Genomic DNA, 21,570 nt, shown 5'->3' on the forward strand with positions numbered 1-21,570 from the left:
TTAATCCAGATTGTTCTGGGGAGACCCAGCAGGAGTATGGTAAGGAGGTTCAGGAAGCTGTCAGGGTGACATTTTGGGCCTGGGAAGTAGTTTCCCCTGCAAGTGGTGGGGGAACACTACTCTTTCAGGCACTGCCTGTGGTTGGACAAGACATAAAAACACATTTTCAAAGTTATTCAGATGCAAAGTCAAAGGAGTGTTCACTAAAATGAGACTGGAGTAAAACAACAGCAAGTAACCTAAACGTTGCCCATGTTGTTCATCTGAGGCACGATGACCATGCAGTGATGTCACTGCAAGCCTCCTCAGTTCATCCGCATTGCTTGTCCATCTGGCAGTGATATTTATGAAGTCCTGAATTTTATGCTGCACGGGAAGGTATTTCTGAGGAGTGTCCCCTTTTTACTACAGAAGTGGCTGTGTTTCACTGGTAATTTACATTTCCATTAGCAAAGTGTGGTAGGTCTGAAGGCTTCTTTTGCATATACCCCTCAAAATGGCCACTGGAGTCAAGGGGTGCTGAACACAGATTAAGGGCAGAATTTAGTCAATATTTGCAAAGCACTTTGGAGTACTTGGGCATGAAAAGACATCATATTAAGTAAATATTATTTTCATTCTGAGTTAAGTCCAGAAATCTGTACTTCAAATGTTCACAATTTTGGATCTGAGATAGATACGCACATATGAAAAGATTTTATTTGGACCAGGTTTGCTTGCTTACTTGTTGATCATAAATGAAATGAAGATGTTTTTGTTTTGCTTGGCTTAGAGAAAAATAGCATCAGCCCTTCCTGCCTCTAGTCTCCTTGTTTTCTCTCTGAAAAGTGCAGGCCAGCACAGAAAAGAAAATCAAATTTGAGTTTGTTGATAGTAAAGAAGGACTGAATGTCTCATGTTTTGACATTAACTAACATAGATTTGCCTTTTAAGACATGTTGTTGTTGTGTAAGCCAGGCTGCTTTCATCCACCCTTTCCTCAGAGCTGGTGCATCTCAGTAGTCAGGCCATGTAATAGAAATGTCCGCTGGTGACATTACACACTGGAGATGACTTTATTTATGTAAAACTTGCATATTAAACAGTTGAAGTTGGTGCTGGTAGTAGCTGTCTACTTGAAAACTGGAATATATCCTCCCTCAGACTACTGATTAAAGAGCAAAGGCATAAATTCATGTTCAGCTTTCAGAAAAAAAGCTGTTGCTGAACGACTTTTACTTAAGACATGATTGGTCTTAGCTTGGGCTGGAGAGTTGGGATGAATCACTAAGTCCACAAGCACACGAAAGAATATAGTACCTTCCTCCCTCTTTTCTGGTCCTCTTTTCCTATCTTCACATATCCCTCCTTTTTTTACACTGTCTGTAGTGAGTATATCATTTATCAGTTAATAAGTTGTCAGACAAGATAGCCACTTTGTACTTAATTGTTCAGTTTATTTATGTATTATTGATGAGCCCAGACTTGAACTCTGCTTTCCTTAGAGGCTGCTTGATAAATCTGTTGGCTAATCCTATCTAAGACACTGAATTACCTGCTGTAGCATAATACATGACATTGCTTTTGCTTTGTATTCTTAAAAGGAGCTGGTTATACATTTCCAATGAGCTGTGTTTAACAGTAAGAAATAAAATCAGATACATAATTCACATTGCTCTCAGTGTTAACAAAAGATCTTCAGTGATGCACTGCAATGCATAAAATACTTCCTCAGCTTTTAAATCAATGCTCTGACTATTTAGCTATATAGCTAAAGGAATTTCTGAACTGAAAAATCGTAATTGTGAGTAAAGCTATTAGACATGTCAAAACACTTATGTTGTGTATTGCTAATATGATCTGAAAATATTGGAAAATTAATCACCTTATACTTTCCAAGGCAGTAGTTACTATTTCAAATGAATGAATAAAACACCAAATTAATTTTCTATCAAAACATAAATCTAATGACAGCACATTTTTGTACTCTGTTATTATTTCTGAACTTTTGACTTGTAGGCACCCACATAAGAGAAAGTTGGGAGTATTACAAGAACTGCAGAGCACAGGAAGAAACAGTGATACTGTATGACTAGCTATTTAAGAATTCAGCTGTTGACTCCAGAGCCTCTGCAAAACCCTGGAGCCTCTTAATACTTCTTTTAGAGGAATATCACAAAACAGATTGTTGCTGACACCGAAGGAGACTACGTGCTGAATGCATGAACCCATTTGATGATTTCCCTAAAAAAGAGAAAAAAAGCAAACTGCTCCTCGGGTAGAGCTTCATTTCCTGGGCCTGATCAGTGGGTGTTCTGCTCAATCTTGGTCTTGAAATCAATTATACACCAGTATAGGCCCAGACCAGTACTCTAGCACAGGACCTGTCTCTGAAAAGTTGTTTCATTCTGAAACTGGTGCTTTGTGTGCCTTTTAATGTGTGGTGGAAGGAACCAAATATGTTTTTGGTAATGTTTATGCAGCTGTTCTGTTACTGCTGGGGTTGTATATCTGCAAAACAGGGCATGATTTGCCCATTTGATTTTCTGTATTTCTCCTTCTTTTTTCTTTTTTTTTCTTTTTTTTTTCTTTTTATATATCTAATAAGCACATAATTAAGTTAATACAGGCTAGGAAAATTTAGTTGGGAAATTAGTTTGACCTTATGAAAAAAGTTTATCCTGAGTCTGCATGTACAGTAGAGACATAATCTTAGGTATGACCATTGAATCTGGACTTTTCAGTGGGTTGTTCCATAACTTTGAAACTGTTAATAGGCATCTCAGTCTTCCAAACACAAAGAACATTTTAAACCAAAAATTATTCAAGCCTTTTATTTCAAGTTTAATGTGCACTCATTTAATGGTCTTTAGGCATAGAAGATTATGATAATTTTCATCACAGATTTTATCAAATCTGAAGGATGGTGTATTAATAATTCAGTAGCTTATACAGAGAGGTGAGAGAATATAATATGGGGCACTAAAATGATAAGGCATATTTTCCATGACATTACAGTTATAGAGTACTTTCATTGATTAATAAAATGGGTAAAGAGTCCAACTAGGCTATGAGATTGCTGAAGTTAACAATTATTGTACAATTGGGTAAAACAGAAGCAGATATTGTGATGCTGTGGGGAAAACAAAACATCAAAAGCTAATAAGAAGCCATTTTTATATCATAAAAGCATAAGAACAGCTCCATCAAGCTTTAATCACATTGTTATATTATACATTTATTTTAAAATTATGTTAGCTCATTAACAGTGGTTATAACATAGATTGTTATAATTATAGTAAGATTAGCAAAACCTAAGCCTCGCTTCTATTTCAGTGCGCTGAATGCACAAACTGCGATGTCTGAGTCATAGGATTGTCTGCCTGAAAAGCATTTCTATATTCCTAGAGATTTATTGTTCAAAAATGCTGCTGGGACCAGTAGCTTAGTGCCAGCCCATGGCCACCTTGTCCATAACTCCTCTCCTAGCCATGGGGTACAGAGAAACATCACCTCTCTGGGTGGCTCCACATGGGGAATGGCTGCCTCTGAATTGTGTCCTGGCCTGTCAGTAAGGAGCCCTGCACCAGAGGTCCTTTCATGGTAAACAGTGGAAATGAAGCACTTTTCTTGTGTCTCTGCACGGTCCTTTCCAGCATAACAGAGCTCAGCTTGTTTCACTGCATTCAGGGACTTTACAACTACAGCAGGCTGGAAACATTGGTGTGACTTAACCTTACAAATATTAACAAACCCATAATTGCCATGTTCTTTTTAAGCTCTTCCGTAGGAAGAATTTCTCATGGCCGGGATGTGATTTCTGTTCAAAACTGGAAAGACTGATACCAGAAAATAGTATCCTGTGAGGGACAGTGATCTGCTAGGTGTGAGAGAGACAAATTCAATGCTACATCATCAAGAGTTTTTAGAAAGTTCACAGCCGCAGGAAGTGATGTGGGAAGACTATCCCCCAATCTGTGGCTGTGGTACACAACTGGTATATTAGGGAATAGCAGAGTAGGGGCTGAACCAGGGTTTCCCACTGTGCTGCTGTGTGCTCGAACTGTCATGTTCTGGCAAAGGGAATTTTCATTTTCTGTAAAACTGTTCAAAAGTGACTTTCATCATAAGATGCATTTTGTAAATGCTTTATTTGAATAAGAAACATATAACCCTGACTTGGGCTGTGTGGTGGTTTAACCTGGCTGGAGGCCAGGGGCCCAGCAAAGCCACTCTGTCACTCCCCATCTCATCTGGACATGGAAGAGAAAATACAATGAAAGGCTCATGGGTTGAGATAAGAGAGATAAGGACACGGCAAGATAGTTTACTAATTAGCATCATGGACAAAACAGATGCAACTTAGAAAAAAATTAATTTCTTACCGAAAGGAAACAGAGCAGATCAGCATAGACCCCATCATGGGGAACTCCATGGGCTGCAGGTGTAAACTCTGCTCCTGTGCCTGGAGAACCTCATCCCCCTCCTTCTTCACTGATCTGGGTGGCTGCAAAGTTTCTTACATCTTCTTACACCTCCCTCTGCCTGTTTTTTTTCCTTCTGATCTATGTTACCCCTGATTGGCAAGGCCTTGCTCAGTGGTGAATCTGTCTTGGGTCTGTCTGGCATTGGCTCTGTTGGACATGGGGGGGAAGCTTCTAGCAGCTTTTCATAAAAGCCACCCTTGCAGCCCACTCATTACCAAAACCTATTCATGCAAACCCAAATCAGGATGAAATCCATGGAGCTTATCTTCACCATTTGTCATAGATAATTTTATCTACCCTAATTATATGGCAACTTTCCATGCAACTGTACAGGTCAGGAGAAGCTTTCAGAGGTTTCATTTTAAAAAAAACCCAAAGCATTTGGTAAGTAATGTGTATAGGAAGAAAGATGCTAGTGCATACCCACAGTGTGGATGAATATGGGAAACAGAGACTGTTCCAATTTGTCCATGTCTAGCTAGAGCACTACATTCATTTTGGATAGCACATGAGGTGGTCTAAAGGACATCAGTGAAAGGAAGCACTTAAGTAGTTACAAATGAGGAAATGTTTGGGAAAAAACCCATGTTGCTAGAGAAGTTTAAAGGAATTTAAAATGAGCTTCCTGAAGAAGAGGACGGGGCATCTGTCTTTAAGTGTGTTCATAAGTGTTACTAAAAGATAGGAGTCATTAGTCTTGGTGGACTGGAGGTATGGAAAAAGGTAACAGTAAAATTCCTGAAGAGTTTGAACCAAAAGGGGAAAATGCATAGAAGCACCATTTCTGGAGTTGCATCCAAGGCAGGATTTGACAATAAGCTTTTGCGGCTGCTGTGTGAAAACTATTCTGCTATTATTCAGGGGATGGATTTGACTGCCCAGGGAGCTTCCTCCCAGCGCTAACGTGACTCCTCATGCTGATGTGCATGGCCTCTTGGAAAGGCAACAGCCATGGCGCTGATAATGCCAGGTTTGAGTAACATTTGCTATCTGATTTGCTGTGAGGATTGTACAACAGTTATAGATTCTGAGTGCATTGATGGGAAGAGCAGCAGCCAGCGCTGAGGGTAGCGCTCTTTCTTGAGCTCGAAGGGAGGGAGGAGGAGCCGGGACATTTTTCATCCTTAAAGGGTTTTGGTTAGACATTGTCAGGTACAACTGTAACCTTATATTTCAGTTCTTTACCTTCAAAAATAAAAAAAAAGTAAAATATACATTTGTGCAGACTGGTCCTTTTTTTCTGTTAAAAGAGAATGTATCAAATATATACAGGAAACACTGTTGCAGACTCTTTAACGCAAAAAAACCCAGTTGTTCTGAGTGCTACTTGACAAAATAGAAACAAAAGATGAAAACAGTCGTGGAATAATTTAGTCATAAAATAAACTGTAAACTTGAAGGTCAAATTTCATCTTAAAAGGTGTAGAGAGAACACTTTAGAATTTTGGAGAACTGATAAGTGATTTCATTACCTCAAGGGCACATCTTAACTGAAGTCAATTTCGGTAAAAAAAAGTAAAACTTTTCCTCTTCTGCTTTTGAGTAATAGTTTGAACATTTCTAACCACATCTGCTCTTGAATGACTTATTTTGGGATAGAATGCTGCACGCTTCTCTACATGGCTCTGTTAGTGTATCCCAGCCTGATCTGTAGACCATCCTGACAAAGGAGTAAGTCAAGCTACAAGCATTGTCAAGCTTTTAAATCTTCGTTTCAAATGTAAAAACTTGTGTAGCTTCAAATTCCTCTTTTGAACATACATGGGGTTCCAGCCTCTTGTTTCATGCAGGCAGGGAAAAGAATGTGTGTGACATTCTTCATGAAAATAATCCTGTTGAAATTAACGGAGCCCTTCATATCCCAGAGTAACTGTGGATGGAAGTAAGGTTGTTGATGTGACTGCCATGGTAGCTGTTTTAGTAAACTACCATTGTGTATCAGCCCTACAACACCCTTGTCATTTGACAGATGCCCGTGTTTTGTTAAGTACTTGCAATTAGTCATATTTGTTATCACTTTCTCCAGGTCTGAATTAGTTTTACCTAATGAGATCCCGTCAGACTGTGCTAGATAATTTGGTTTACCAGAAATTTAAGCTGATTTGACCCATTTGAGTTTGGCACATACTTCAATATTTTATGCCTGTTCCTGTAAATTTCTGAGCTCTTGGGTCTTGTCTCATCACATATTTGAATGGGTGCTTGATTTTAAATACTCTCACACTGTCATCCCCTTCAATGGGATAATTTTAATGCATGTTATGCACGTGCTCAACTGTCCTGCTGCATTGGTCTAGAGTGTTTAAGTTCTTATATGATTAAACCTTTCAATAACTTTTACAAATTTGATTTCTAAGTATGTCATGGATTTTTTTTTCCTCCTTGCTCTTTTATACATGAGGAATAGCAGTATGCAGGCAAGAATTTCTAGCTACCTGGCAATTCTTACTTTTAGATTGCTTTTCAAGATACTCTGTCATAAGATTTTCAGAACAGAATTTTCAGAACAGAATTTTTGCTTTTGCTTTTGTTGTTAATGTTGTTCTGGCCCATTTAATTTCTAAGATGTGTAGAAGCAGATGTACTTTCCCACAGGAACTATATATACCCCACTCATTCTATAAATAACGTAGTGGGTCAAATTCTGTCCATGGGTCCCTGCACACAGCTCCTGCTGTAGTCATGCAAGGGAACGGTTTTGTCCTAGTTGTGCAAAACTCATTCACTAAGGTCCATGGAGCCTCTGTTCTGCCATACTGTAACACAGGGGCTCTGCATGTGGATATACAAAAAATGCTTTTTTGTCATCCGTCTGCTCTCTGTGGATCCTTTTTCTTAAGCTTTGCTGTGTTTTATTACATAATCTAGCGTTTCACATGATGAGGCAGAGATTAATGCTGACAGAAGTGACTCTGAAACTCAAAGTGAGAAGGGCCCTATTGCCTGGACATTCTACCTGCTCCAGTTCCTGTCCAAATGGCAATGGTGCAATTCCCTTCACTTTCCATGGTGCAGGATCAGACCTCATCATGAAACTGGCCATCTGTGTTGGGGTTGGAAAATATTACAAGCCTACCAGGTTAAACAAATTTCCTTAGTTGCTGTGGGCAGAAAAAGAAAGATATAATCTTAGTTGTTCAAACTTTCCACCTCATCACCCAGTGGGTGGCTACATCCATAATTTAGCATGGATTGAGTAAAATAATAACAAACTTGCTACTTTGATCTTGGTATGTTTATTTAATGAGTGTTCAATATGCAAGAGATAGTTTAGCATAGGAGTCAAGGCTACAGTGTATTGGTTTGGGATTATTTTATTTCATTTTATTTAACACCCAAGGTTAAAAGGAGCAGGAGCCCAGCTGAGAGAGTTCAGAGTTCATCTCTGCATGCTCACTGTCTTCCATTTAAATGTACACAAAGGACTAATACAGTACCCGCTCTCCCCTGGGCTGTCTTTGATACACTCTGCTGTGCCTGGACTCTGCCACTCCTCCTATCAGTCTGATCCTACTTCTATTAGCCCGCTGTGCTCAGCACTGTAACCTCATTCAGCTAGAGCTCTGCATGCAGGCTAACAACTTCAAGGCTCTGTCAGGCATTGACACATGCAGGCTCCAAGCGGGAAGCTAAACACCCCCCTTCACCTCCTCTCCGGTTCCACATTAACCTCTATTAAGTGCAGGAAAAACACAAATGCTGTAGTGCCATCATTCAGGTTTTAATTACCAGTGTATATTTAGATACTCAGCCACCTTGCCACCTTTGAGAATGTACTTGGCAAACCGTGTGGTCTCTCCTGTTTTGCAACCAGAGAAGTAAATAGCGAGTTTGGGGAGCACAATGGGAGAAGGTCTGGGTTGGATGTTTATCGTGCAAGTATAAAAATCTGAAAGAAAACTTTGACAGCACTGCCTATACTTTTTGAAGCAATACTATGTGTTATAAATGGAAAACAAGAAAAAAACAGTCTCATTCTAGGAGAATCAAGCAGAATATTTTCAAAACATGTCCGCTTTGAAAGCCAGGCTGTAGAAAAGACACAGTATAGTGTTAGTCTGCAAGGCCTATCGTGCTGTGATCCAAGCACTGAATCTATCAAAGTCCGCTGGGTGCTGTAGGCAGAGAGAGCTTCATCGCTGTTCCTGGCTCTAAGTATAGGAGATGTCTGACAGCATTTCTTTGCAGAGCAGCACCCTCACTTCCCACTTTGGGGCTTGCTGCCAGTGCCCGCCCACCTCATGGCTTGTTCCCACTCTCCAGGGAGCCGTCAAGACTGGGGCAGATTCCTTTCCAACTCCAATATGCCCACCCCACACATCACCATACTGGGATTAATTAAACACATCCTACCGCATAGTCCTGCTTTAGATTTTTTGGACAACGCGTAAGAAAATGAAAACATGGGATTCATAAAGGATTTTCCTAATATTTTACTCTTGAAAACCAGTTACAGAATTGGAGTAACAGTAATGATCTTGAGACGTGCCATCTCCTCTCCAATGCTTGGCACATCAAACTTTCTGTGACCTGGAGGGGTCTCTGTGTTCCAGATGGGACAGGACTTCACCATGTCCTGCCAGTCTGCAGTAGTCACTTTCCTTTGGCTATAGATGGATATCCAGCTTTGCAAAGGAATTTGACTTCTTTTTGGCATGGTGCTCCACTCAAGCATTTCCCCCCAATCTCACAATCTTTCAGTACTCTCCTCTTTTTGAAAAACAGCTCTGGAAGGAGGGAGGGAAGATGGCAGAACAGAGACAATCAAAGTCGATAGTACCAGATTGGTTTTTTGACAATTTTCCTGTGATAGTCCTTCAGCGAGGTGTCAAGCCCCTTTCCCGGGAAGGATGCCTGTCTGGAATGCATTACTGTAACCTGTCTTGGGCAAATTTAAACATGTGTTCAGTACAGCATACAAAATGGAGTTCAGGAGACAAAATGGAGTTTCAATTTCATGCAGACACTGGTCTGCCGAACTGTGTCAAGAAACGGATTTTCCATCGGGTAATAATGTTTACAGAACGTATATATTTTTATTTTTAACGGTTGCTGTAACAAGATCAACTGTTTCCTTAGCATAAGTGATGATTTACGTTGTGTCCCATCATTACTTTAGTCTCATTTCAGCAGCTCTGAGTAAAATAAAATGTCACTCTGTTTGTCATCGAGCAACCTGAGACCATGTCTAGTCTTGGAATTTGGTTTAAAATAAATAAAATTACCTAGTTTGAAAGCTTTTTCAGGATTAGTGGCTTTTAGGTTATGTAAATTACAAATGATATCTATGTAAGCACTAAAAGCACTAAATCAATGGAAAATAAATAATCTTTTTACACACTGTTTTTGCAACATTTTCTTAAAATGAAGCACAATTAATTGTTTGGGGTGCCATCAGAGCAAGGCAAAGTATGGTTAAAAGATGCAGCTAAAGTTTAAATTTAAGTCTAGCTTCCAGATGAGAGAAATTTGTATTTAGATTATGTGATTAATAGCACAGGCTTTGAAGATCTGTAACATCCTTTGAAGAAATCAGGATGTCAAGTCCAAGTGCCTTTACCCAGACGCTGAACATATTAAATGCAGCAACTTTCACCAACTGATCATCTCTCCCCTTGCTTCTTCTCCTTTAATCTCTACATTTCAGGATATCACTGTTGAGATATATTTGTGCACAAAACAGTGTCCAAAGTTGCTGTCCCTCGATACCCCAGGCCCAAGCTTGATTTGGCATCAAAACCCATACAAACTAGTATTCATCACGCTTCCCTACCTACGCTGCAGTTGAGATGTAGTGCTACCACCGTGTGCTGCTGTGAAACTAGAAGAAGCTCGAAGATCTATGTGCTTGATTTTTTCTTTCTTTTAGCTAATACAAGTGTGCCTGCAGAACTTAAGGCACACTGTTCACCAGGGAGTGCAGTGACAGGACAAGGGGCAATGGTTTTAAGCTGAAAGAGGGCAGGGTTAGGTTAAACATTTGGAAGAAATTCTTTACTATGAGGGTGGTGAGGCCCTGGCACAGATTACCCAAAGAAGCTGTGGAAGCCCCATCCCTGGAGGGGTTTAAGGCCAGGTTGGATGGGGCTTTGGGCGACCTGGTCTAGTGAAGTTGTTCCTGCCCATGGCAGGGGGGTGGAACTAGATGATCTTTGAGGTCCCTTCCAACTCAAAGCATTCTATGATTATATATATATAAAATCATATATATAATGTATATATATGCAGACAAAGAGAAAGCAAATACACAATTGCCTTAGAAGTTGAAAGCTGTGGATGAAAAAGGTGCAACATAAACCCTCACTTTTCTCAACAACAGCAAAGTGTGAGGTAGCAAGGAGACAGAGGTAAAAGAGACGAGTGGACATTTGTCCTCCCTGTAGTCTGGATAGCACAGGTGACCCTGGCAATGAAGACAGAGTGACTTGGTATAAGAAGAAAGTACGTTGCTGGGAGGGGAGGACATATAGTTAGGCTAGAAGCCTTTTTTTGACCCTGTGCATCCCAGTGGCAGTTGTCATCTGAACTAGTTATGTGAAGCTAATGCAGGTATGTCTCTGCATTTAGAATCACTGTACACACACATACAGTCATCAGTATACAAATACAGTTTGTTTCCAGTTCTCCTCTTCAGCTTTCAACCCCTTCTATTTTTTTTCTGTCTTACTGCACCTTCCTTTTTGTCTTCCAAATTCTTCTGTGTATGTAGGCTATAGTGAAGATTCTTTAAGTTGGTGTCACCATCAGAAATTTTGTTCTCCATTTTTTTTTGGTGCAACCTGATTATGATGTCTTTGTGATGTAGTCTAAATAGGGTGCTTTTTATTTAGAGAAGCACATCAAGAATGACTCAAAAATATGGTTCTTGCAAGCTTTGCTACTTTGTAATCATCATTATAAATGCTGGCAGAGTCGGCTGCAACTTAAGTGGGAAGATGAAAACAGGTCATGCCTACATCACATGCCTCTGATGTGATGCTGTGCTAATGGGAGACAAAACCCAGCTTTGGATATCCTTGGTAAATCCGTGTCTGATAAAGCAGCTTTGCCACTCTGGACATTTGCTGAACTCTGACATAGCTATTACATCAGTAACAGTCAGCCAGTGTTTATGTAATTATGTTCCTAACTTATATGAGTAAATTGCATTTAATAACAGTACTTGGGTATTTTGTGCTTGTTGCTGAATGTTATAACGTGTCTTACAAAGGAGATTCTAACTGGCCATGCCATAGTGTTGCCTCTATGCTTTTTTTATAATAATTGTTTAATTGAAGAATATGATACAATTGTGGAGATGTACTGAAAACAGCTCCCAGTTCTATTTATCTTTTCATATTACAAAGCAGTCATATTCTTAGTTGGTCTCACCCAAACTTCTCATGCAGTTACACTTTAATATGAAAAGAAATGTTGTCAAGAGCAGTTATTATCACACATCACAATATTGTATTAGCATTCACTTTTAATAGATTAAAGTGAAAGATTTTGAAATCTGCCCTTAATGATACTGAAGGATCTTGGAGACACATTGGGAAAGCTTTAGATGAAATGTCATATGATATATATACACATCATACATAGGTTCATAAAAGACAGTTCATTTAACTGCCTGCCTTTGTGTTTTGTCTGTTCTGTTTGGATGAATCATTCACAAGTTAAGTGATGCTTGTGCAGTTTCTTTGCTTGAAATAAAGCACAGTTAGTGCCAGAGAAACTTAGGGAATACAAGGTTCTTCTAGGCCTGGGGATGATGAGTAAAATAAGATAATTTTGGAGGCATGGAGTAAAACCCAGAAGAAAAACCTGGTGGTTGGAGGCATCTTTGGGTCACATCTGCTGATCTTTTGACTCACTATCTGACAGGTTACTTGAACTGCTTGAACTGCTGTTCCAGAAATCACCTCACTTGTAAAGCTGAATTCAAGGTGGACGTAGTATGTCTTAAGCTCTTGAGAGGTGTTGAGAGATGTCATGCTGCAGAGTTGCGTGTATAAAATGGTGACATGATTCAATATTAATTTCTGAGGCTTAGGGTCTTGTTTAGGAAGTTTCTGATACACATGGAAAAAACCCAAAGTTAGCACCTTCAGTTGATCAAACTGGTGGTATTTTGTTCTCAGTTTCTTGTTTTGACGTGGAATAGTCACATTTAGACAAGGTGAGCACAGAGGCAACATGCTTCATCAGCGTCTCTCAACTTCTTGTTATTGAAGGCGTATGTACAGTTTTTATGGTTGGGGTGGGATGTATAAGTCATCTGTATTTCACAGTTCTTTGGTAGTTGGGAAAGGGGATGATGAATAAACAATTCAGCATTGAATTAAACATTTTGCTTTCTTTCGGTAGGCAAACCCCTCCCCCAACTTCACTCTTTTATAAACATTTTAGAAAAACATTGAGAACTTAAAGGAGGCATCTCCTGACAGTACCCACTGTAAGAAATGCATGTGTATAGGCTTCATCACTCAGGTTTACGTGTGTTTTGCAGTCTCGCATCTGACATCTTAGGAGCTGCCAAGAACCATGCACTTCACTGCACTAGACTGAGGGCAGATAATAGTTTATGTAACTGTAAAGACAGTACAAGTACTAACACAGCAACAGTGTTAGTATCAGCTATTACATTACAATCCGCATCCTGCAAATATAAACCCTGCAAAAAATACACATCACATCACGTTACTGAACTGTACGAGATTTTACAAATAATTCTAACAAGCAGGTGCCAAATACTGCAGTTAACTAAACTCCATGTTTGAAAACTGAAGAAATTAAGTATTAAGTCAAACAGCTGCTGGGTACTTTTAGATGCTAACAAGTCACTCAGATTTTACTAACATTATACATCAATCTATTTTTCTGAGAATTTATCCGAACAAAATGATCCAAAATGTTGTATTTAAGGCCAAGCCAAAAGGCCAGGAAGTTAAACTTTAGATATAATTTTAGTTTTCAGTTTCAATGACACATACTCGTGTTAAGCCCAAGACTGTGGTAGAACAAAAGCATTTCAGAGCTATATAGAGGGCTACAAACAACAAACAAGAAAGTCTGAGATCCAAGATCCTACCAATGCCATAGGCACCACTAGTAGCACCAATCATATAAGCAGGTGATACCACAGTAACACATAGAATGATGAAAATTTCCAAGATCCATGAGAAAATTACCTTAGGGATTTTTTTCTCTGAGTGTAGACTTGGTAATTGTAAGCTGGGGAGCAAGGACAGATGACCAGACATCCAAAAGAGGGAATTATCTGAAAGACTAGTATACTTTGTAAAGATTCTTAAATCACAGGCTCAGGCATTATGGAAAGCAAAATAAATTGAAATAACCCTGGACTGCATCTAGCCTGTATGCAGAAAAGGAAAAAAAATTCTTTGTGTTCTTTGCACCTAATCATATGCAACATAATATTTGAATTATAGCAAAGTTTGCGAGGTCATAAAGCAAATATATGAGGGTAATGAGGGAAATTCAGAATAGGAGACGTAGGGAATCATGGCGTGGGTTCTGGGGCAGATAGGACTACCATAACCAGCCATCATAACTATCCTGTCCATAAGATTTCTCAGAAATATTATACGGAATTATTCTTTTCTGAAAAAGATATCTAACTTCATTTTTAAATGTGTAAGAAATGATGAGTTTGCTGTTGACATAATGCTTAATTACCTTCTAAAGTAGGAACTTGTATCTTATTTCAGAACTGAATTTCTCTAACTCCCATTTCTTAACACTAGATCTCATTATGCCACTGTCAGGAAGGCTGACATCTTGCTATCAGACATCTTTCCAGGGTGTAAGTACCAATCGCAGTGATCAAGGCACCTTTCAACCTTTCGTCTGACAAGCTGAATAAGTTGAGCTCCTGTAGGCCTTACACTGGAGCACTTGGTTTCCAAATGTGGGCTGTGAAATCTCTCTCCAGAAATTCACCTGTCCATCTGAGTAGAAGAAACAATGCATTGACCTTTTTTTTTTCCCAGTGTGCAAACAATCCAGCCACTAAAAAAAATTCCCTAAAACGCTACTGTGAATACTGATAAATGAGAATGTTCTTAAATGAGAAAGCTGAAAGAAATGGCAGGTGTAAACAAGCAACAATAATGAGGCAACCATCAATCCCTATTTTTTAACATCTAATCCAGCTACCTCTATTCCGTCAACCTTTGGCAATACTCTATTCCCTATGGCAGGTCTGTGCCCATGGCATAATCCTTCACTTCCCATGAAACTAGGACGTCTGACAAATAGGCTGTGACTACCTATTAAATAGTCCTGGCCAGGAAGGGCATACCATTGACTGAGGTGCCAGGTGCTGGCACTTGTTCATTTCTACCACTGCTTTTACAAGCTTTGTAGCCTCTGGCAGAGAAAGGGGATGAACAGCTGGAAGCTGAAAGCTTTTCAGCCGCCTCAGCAAAAAATGGTAGAGGTATCCGCCAAAGCCACAGTTTGATGTTGCTACCTTGGTCTAGTTGAATACAATGTACCTTGCAGGTAAAACATCCTGAGAAGCTCAGCACAGATCAAGAGATGCCCGTGGGATATTTCACTGCCACCTTCCGTACAAGCAGGGCAAGCTTGGTAGTGGGGGACTTTTCAAAAATGCCGCCACATCATCAAAGATAACGGGTCATTTCTAAAATATGTCACTCTAAACATTCGCAGAAGGGGTCAGGTGAAAGTTATTTCAAACAGACCTCGTAACAGCTGGAAATTTGTGGTTGCTGACTGGGGATGGGGATTCCTGCTGTTGTTCATTTATACTTGAAAGGTTGGAAAAGATTTCCCTACCTCCTGAGCAGACATTGGGACTGCAGTTGCCCTGTTGGCACTGCCACTTGAGCGGGTATATGGTATATGGTATGGGGACATTTTCCAGATTATGTAAGAAATCAGTAGTTTTAAATTCTTTGTGTTGAAATAGGGCAAAGCTTCAATTCTGGCAGTTTTTCTCCATCCAGAATCCTTCAGATTTTAATCAACTCCTTTCTATCACATTTCAGTTGCTTAACTGCAGCGGAGAAGAGAAAAAGAACAACAACAAATAAGCTTTGTACAGATTTCCAGGAATGGCATTTATCATTTATGGAAGGGTATTTTTGCAGTTCTGATTATGAATGTTTACTCTATTCATGCACCGAGCAAACTGTCCTCTTACACCATACGTTCATATGTCTGAAAGCTGTCTGGAAATGTATTCCGTACTTTCTGATACAGGAACATTTCAATAGGAGGGGGTTTAATTTGTTTTGAAATCTCAGCTCTTGTTCTGCTCAGAAGCTAAAGTTGGAATCCATTAAGATGCATTTTAGTGCAGTTTCTATTCTCATCTTCCTTTTCTCAGTAACTGTGCAATTCACTTAGTACTTCATTACAACCAACAGCAATATGTATACATGGTGCACAAAATGAGCCATTTTGTTTTAAAACAGATTGCAGATGAAAGGAAACCATTCATTTCTTGCTTGCTAGCTGTAATTACTAGAGCGCTAATTACTCCAAATCACTGACATCCTGGGTCAATAAGGATGACAACAGGAACATCAAAGACATGATGCACACACGCAATTACAAGTCTCTAAAACCAGGCTGTAATATTATTTTATGGGTACTGTTTTTTTCAGTCAATGCTGAAAAATATTCAAGTTTGCTGAGTGTTTACTATTATTTCCTTTGCAGTTTGACGGTGAGAACATGTATATGAGTATGACAGAGCCGAGCCAGGACTATGTGCCAGCCAGCCAGGTGGGTTAATTAATCTTCTCTGCCTTGTTTCAAATTGTAATTAAACAAATTCAAAGAGTTGCATTGCAAATGAGTGGCACTATCAGTAACTGCTGCAATCAGGAATAATCATAATTTATAAACAAAGCATTTAAGCCTTGTTTCCAGTTAATGAGATAGAGCTGATAAAACACCAGAGTTGGCGTTTGTTGAAAGATACTACCTTGTTTCCTCTCCAGAATGCAAGCAGCTGTTTTGCCAGCATGATCTTTTCTAAACAGTTGTTTTACCTTCAGGAAATAAAGTCTTTACAGGTGCAGGTTATTTGTTTATCTGACTGCAGACAAGTTAATCATTATAAGCTACACATGTCACAAATAGCTTTAATTATCGCTCACAGGCCAGTTGTAGTTGAAGAATTGCATTTTAAACACTAATCCTATGGCTGAGGAATGTTGCTAATGTTACACTGTTAGCAGTGAGGTTAAGGCAATGACTTGGTATTCTGTAGCTTGCATCCCAAAAGGTTTAATGTGATGAGGTTGCTTTACAGGTATTTTTGAATCCTTTCCCTTTTGGGGAATCCTATACACTAAACTCTGATGGTAGGTGTATATTTAAAAATCTTTCATGTTTCCACCTGAATCCTAAGGTACTCCAGATTTCTAAGTAGGAAAGATTTTAATAATGACTTCTCAAAAAAAACCAAAGTTTTGAAATTTTAGGGTTGTCAACCTGTAGCTACATCTACATGTAGGGGGGAGATTTTCATTTACTTCACATGTTTTGGTCAGTTTAATTCCACATTAGTAAGTGATGGGGATAGTGATGCAGGTCAGTTAGATTGTGTTAGGATGTGCCCTGAATAATCAGACTTGTAGTCTACGTCATGCTGGATCTCAGGCCTAGCAGCGGCTAGTCTGATATACCTCTTTCTGACAGGACCAGGAGGATTATATGAAGGGCTCTCATTAGATGGGAGATAAGTTTGCTTGCATAGTAAATGCGTGTGGGTGATCAGGATGTCATTTAGGAATCAACAGGTTTGGAAAGTCATTGTATGTTCAAAGCTACTTATCCTCATGAAATAGGGTTTTGCAGATAACCGTGCTGGTCTGACTGATTGTCATGTGTAGTACATGCGTTCATTTAGGGGCAGGGGAGCAGGAGGCACTTGCATTCATTTAGGGGCAGGGGAGCAGGAGGTTCTGTGAGATGAGCTACATTGTCTTCAGAACGTTCAACCATGATGCTTCCCAGCCTTCTGTTGAAGTTATTCTGAAATACCTTTAGAGACCAGCTGTACTTTGCGTTCCGGGTTTGTGCGTGATTGAACTTATTCAGCTAAGAACCCTCCAAGATCCAGAGGTAGTTTAGAATAGAACTGTTTGATTAAAAAATGAAAAATTATATTATTAATTTTTCTCTAACCATTAATCCAAAAACTGTACTGACAAGTTTTAGTATTACTATTAGATTAAAGCAGCCTAGTATCATCTCATTTATGCCTTAAGGGTTTTGAAGTGCAAGGGCTAATTGAATTTGTTTGAAACAGTAGAAATACAAACTCAGTGAATGATTGCTGTTATAAGGCAGCTGCTACCTTTCAGAGAATCATTATGTCTGTCTTGAATAGTTTTGAATAAAGAATTGCAAATCCACATTATACATCAGAATTATTTTTCCTTCTGTTGATATTTTTGTACTGTGTATGCATGTAGTTTAAATAATTTAAATGGCATATTGAAAAATTAAGAGTATAAGTTTTAATCTTTTATGCGCTTTCTACATGTGCTAACAAGGCCCAGATCCTCAGAGATATTTATGCATCTAACACTCACTGGTTTCAGTGGAAGTAAGGTATCTTGAAAGAATCCAGAACTACATATTTTAAGTGCAAATGATTTTGTCTTCCAGGAAAAAAAATAAATCTATCAAATATGGCATTTCCAAATTCAAAGATGACAGAAAACCCTGCATGCTCACTGGGTGGGGGTGGAACCAAGAAAGGTCTTACAGGCTTAAAACCTTGCTGTGGTAAAGCTGAGCTCTTGGGCATCTGGCTCCTGCGTAGACTTCAAAACCCAATGAGAGGCATCGAAACTGTCCTTTGCTTGGGGATCCATGTGGCAAGAGGTAGCTCAGCTGCCAGGCACAGTATTTTAAGTTACTACCAAATACAGTCTGGCCAACCAGCCTCCCATGCCTGTCAGCCTTGGGTTGTTGCACCTTCCTTTCCTTTACTGTGATTCTCCCCTGGTGCTTACACCCTTGCAGTGTTTTTCAAGTGAATATAGATGAAAGGCTGTAATAATAACAATAAATTAAAAAGCAGGCAACAACCACACTGGGAGCAGGAAGCTGTGGTTGTGTTGGAAATCCTCCTTCTCATTTTTAGGTAGGAACTGGGACTGCCAGAGACTTCCTGAACCTGTTCCTGATGTAGATATCTGCTAGTCATTCCTCAAAGGAGCTAAACAGCTCTCCATTGACAATATTGGCGAAACCCTCACCAACTGTAAAGGGGCATTGTTCCTATCTCAAGTGTAAATATTTGGTGGTCACACAAAATTGGTGAACCATTTGAACAGCCTATTTGCTTGTTAAAACTGGATGGAATACAGTATTCACCGTCCTGAAAGCATGCCAGTTTATGTGGTTTACTGGGAAGGGAGAGGAAGATGAAAGCGTGTGACTGAACTTTCTGGTCCCTGTTTTCAGGACTTGTTCGTTTTCCACTCGCTCTTATGTGATATAAAACAAATGATCCCAAAACAATAGATGAGAAAATGTTGTCTCCCAGGTGAAAGCCTAGTCACTTCATCCACAGTTTTCTCCTGTGTCCATTTTGCACATGGCCTCATGAGCCTTGCAGTTGTGTAACTTCAGTGCAAGGTGTGCATGCTCCCTTCTGTCCCCAATAACTTGTTTGTTGCCTTGCAAGATCAAAGATGAGGGTTTGAATCCTGTCACAATGAGGAGTGAATTAATTTTTCCACTTTCTGTTACCTAAAATATCAATCTCAAGTTTTAGGAGATACACTGTCCTATCAGAAACTTTTATTCAAGTTCTGATCAGCCTGAGTCAGACAAGAACATAATTTTCTTATTTAAGAGTCTGGCACATCTTATTTGGGAGGTGGGTTGACAGACTGAGTCATGGTATATGACACCAAAGACTGAGGGGTCTCCACTGGCCTGTCTTCAGGATTATGTGCCTATAGATGGAGGATTTAGGGGGTCATGACGCATGCTGAAACGCTCATGTCCTTGCTTTGGATCTAACCCCAAGAACTTAGTTTTGCTTTCGTTACTTTTTTCTCTCTAACTTTTCCTAGAATCTCGCATTCCAAGAAATTAAGGGGCTGTAAAATAAACTGTGTTGCAGAAGAAAATAAAATTTAGACATCAGAAATGTTGCAGTTGCCCTGAAAAAGCTGAACTTTGCACTTGAGTTCTTTCTGTTTACTACAAAGTGTTTATATCCAGAAAAACATCACCTTGTATTATTTTAAGGGTTTTAATCAATTTATCCCCTTTAGGCTAACATAAATAAAAGCTCAGCCATTGGACAGGGAAAAAAAATAGTTTTGTTCCTTTTGCTATATAACATCAAACATCTGCATAGCTTGGTAATCCAAGACAAGTTGCCTCACAGCATCCCTCAACAATTATCATTTCTGTTCAATTTTCAAATCAGTACATGCTTTGGGACTTATAGACTAAGTTGCTAAGTAGCAACATATGGCTCACTACTGTTCCTGTGATGTTGCTGCAAGCAAATAGCATAATTCTATACTTGAAATGATTTTTAAAGAAAGCCGGTGCTGGAACTGAGCCAGAAGTGTAAGTATACAGTAAAAATTAATGATACTCCTTTAGACCGTCCCAAAAGGCTGTTTGGCAATGTTGTCTCTGTGTACATTTTATATATATGTGTAAGTACTGTATTTTTGGTTATGATGTATGTACTACAGGACTCTGCACTGCAGGCATCTCTTAAATGAGTTACGCCAGCCATATTAACAAACACACATAGTAAAACTGCATGACATTTTCACTACTAATTGCACTTCGATCTGAAAATATTTATCATTTTAAAATAAAAGTATGCCAACTGCTCTGCATTTCAGATTCCCAGAAATGTATTGTTTTCTCCCCACACCTATAATTGGAATCTTGGAGATGAATTGTTCTTCATGTAATTTCTCCTCCTGTAATTTGTGGGCCACGCACAGCACCGTATAAAATTATATTGTTTATTTTACATTTCTTCCTAGTCACAATACAGAATGTAATTCAGGACTGAGTTGCATAAAGCCTCAGCACTTTTGTAGCCTTCCTGAGGCCTGATAAATGTTAACGGTAACGAATCGAGCTGCCACATCCCCTGCACGCTCCAAAGGGAAGGGAGAACTGGCCTGCAGCTGATGGTTTGGGGCAGTAGCCCCACTGCACTGGTGGGAAGAAAAATGATACCGAAGCAGAGGAAAGAACACTCCTTGTGCAGAGGTGGTGTTTCTCTCCCTCCCAAAGCTATGCTGGGGAGATCAATACAAAATATATATGTATGCTCTTTGAGACAGTGGACACCATGGGTATCAAAACTTGTTTTGTCCTGTACAGCTTCAGGGTAAAATAAAGTACTATTAATTCCATCAGAGAGAGTTTTCGTGTTAATGGGAAGCTAAAGGGTTCCCCTGCCTTTTGTTGCCATGTGAATGTGGTCCTAGATGTATCCCTAACTTCTTTTTACATGTATGTACCCCAATTTTTTAAAGTATTAATGGGATAGCTGTTACTCATGTGAAGTTGGGACGGATACATGATACATGATAGCTGCTTTCTTTTGCACTGTATTGGTCCTTCCCTGCAAGTAAACTAGAATTTCAGGATGCTGTATCCCATTCCTGTCAGAAGATGCGGTTCTTCTCTCTTTTCTAGAGTCACAAACAACAGAGCACGGCAGGAGTTGGCTGCCTTGGAAAAGATTCAGGCAGAGCCTGGAAAGAATTAAGTGCCTGATAAAAATACATCCACTGTTGCATTAACAAGGCTATGCATATGTTTCTCAGTATAGATACATAGAATCATAGAATAGTTTGAGTTAGAAGGCATCTTTGAAGGTCATCTAGTCCAATCCCCTGCCTTTGGCAGAGACATCTTTCATTAGATCAGGTTGCTCAAAGCCCCGTACAACCTGACCTTGAACACTTCAAATGGTGGGGCAGTTGCCCAGTTCTCTGGGCAATCCCTTCCAGTGTTTAACCACCCTCAGAGTAAAGAATTTCTTCCTGTGTCCAATCTAAATTTATCCTCTCATTTTAAAACTGTTGCACCTTGTCCTGTCATACAGGCCTTGGTA

General features: G+C 39.5%; 1 protein-coding gene across 1 annotated transcript in view; it reads left to right on the forward strand.

Moving 5' to 3' along the window:
• The window catches only part of TOX (thymocyte selection associated high mobility group box), a gene marked incomplete at both ends in the record, with an annotated part of 217,658 nt that overhangs the window by 94,023 nt on the left and 102,065 nt on the right, over nt 1-21,570 (forward strand). Inside the window, one exon of the mRNA XM_084280566.1 lies at nt 16,161-16,226. Within this exon, the coding sequence (XP_084136692.1) occupies nt 16,161-16,226 (66 nt within the window). The remainder of the gene's footprint in view (nt 1-16,160; nt 16,227-21,570) is intronic.

This window comes from Gallinula chloropus (genome assembly GCF_964237585.1).
Source record: "Gallinula chloropus genome assembly, chromosome: 2".
Lineage (NCBI taxonomy): Eukaryota > Metazoa > Chordata > Aves > Gruiformes > Rallidae > Gallinula > Gallinula chloropus.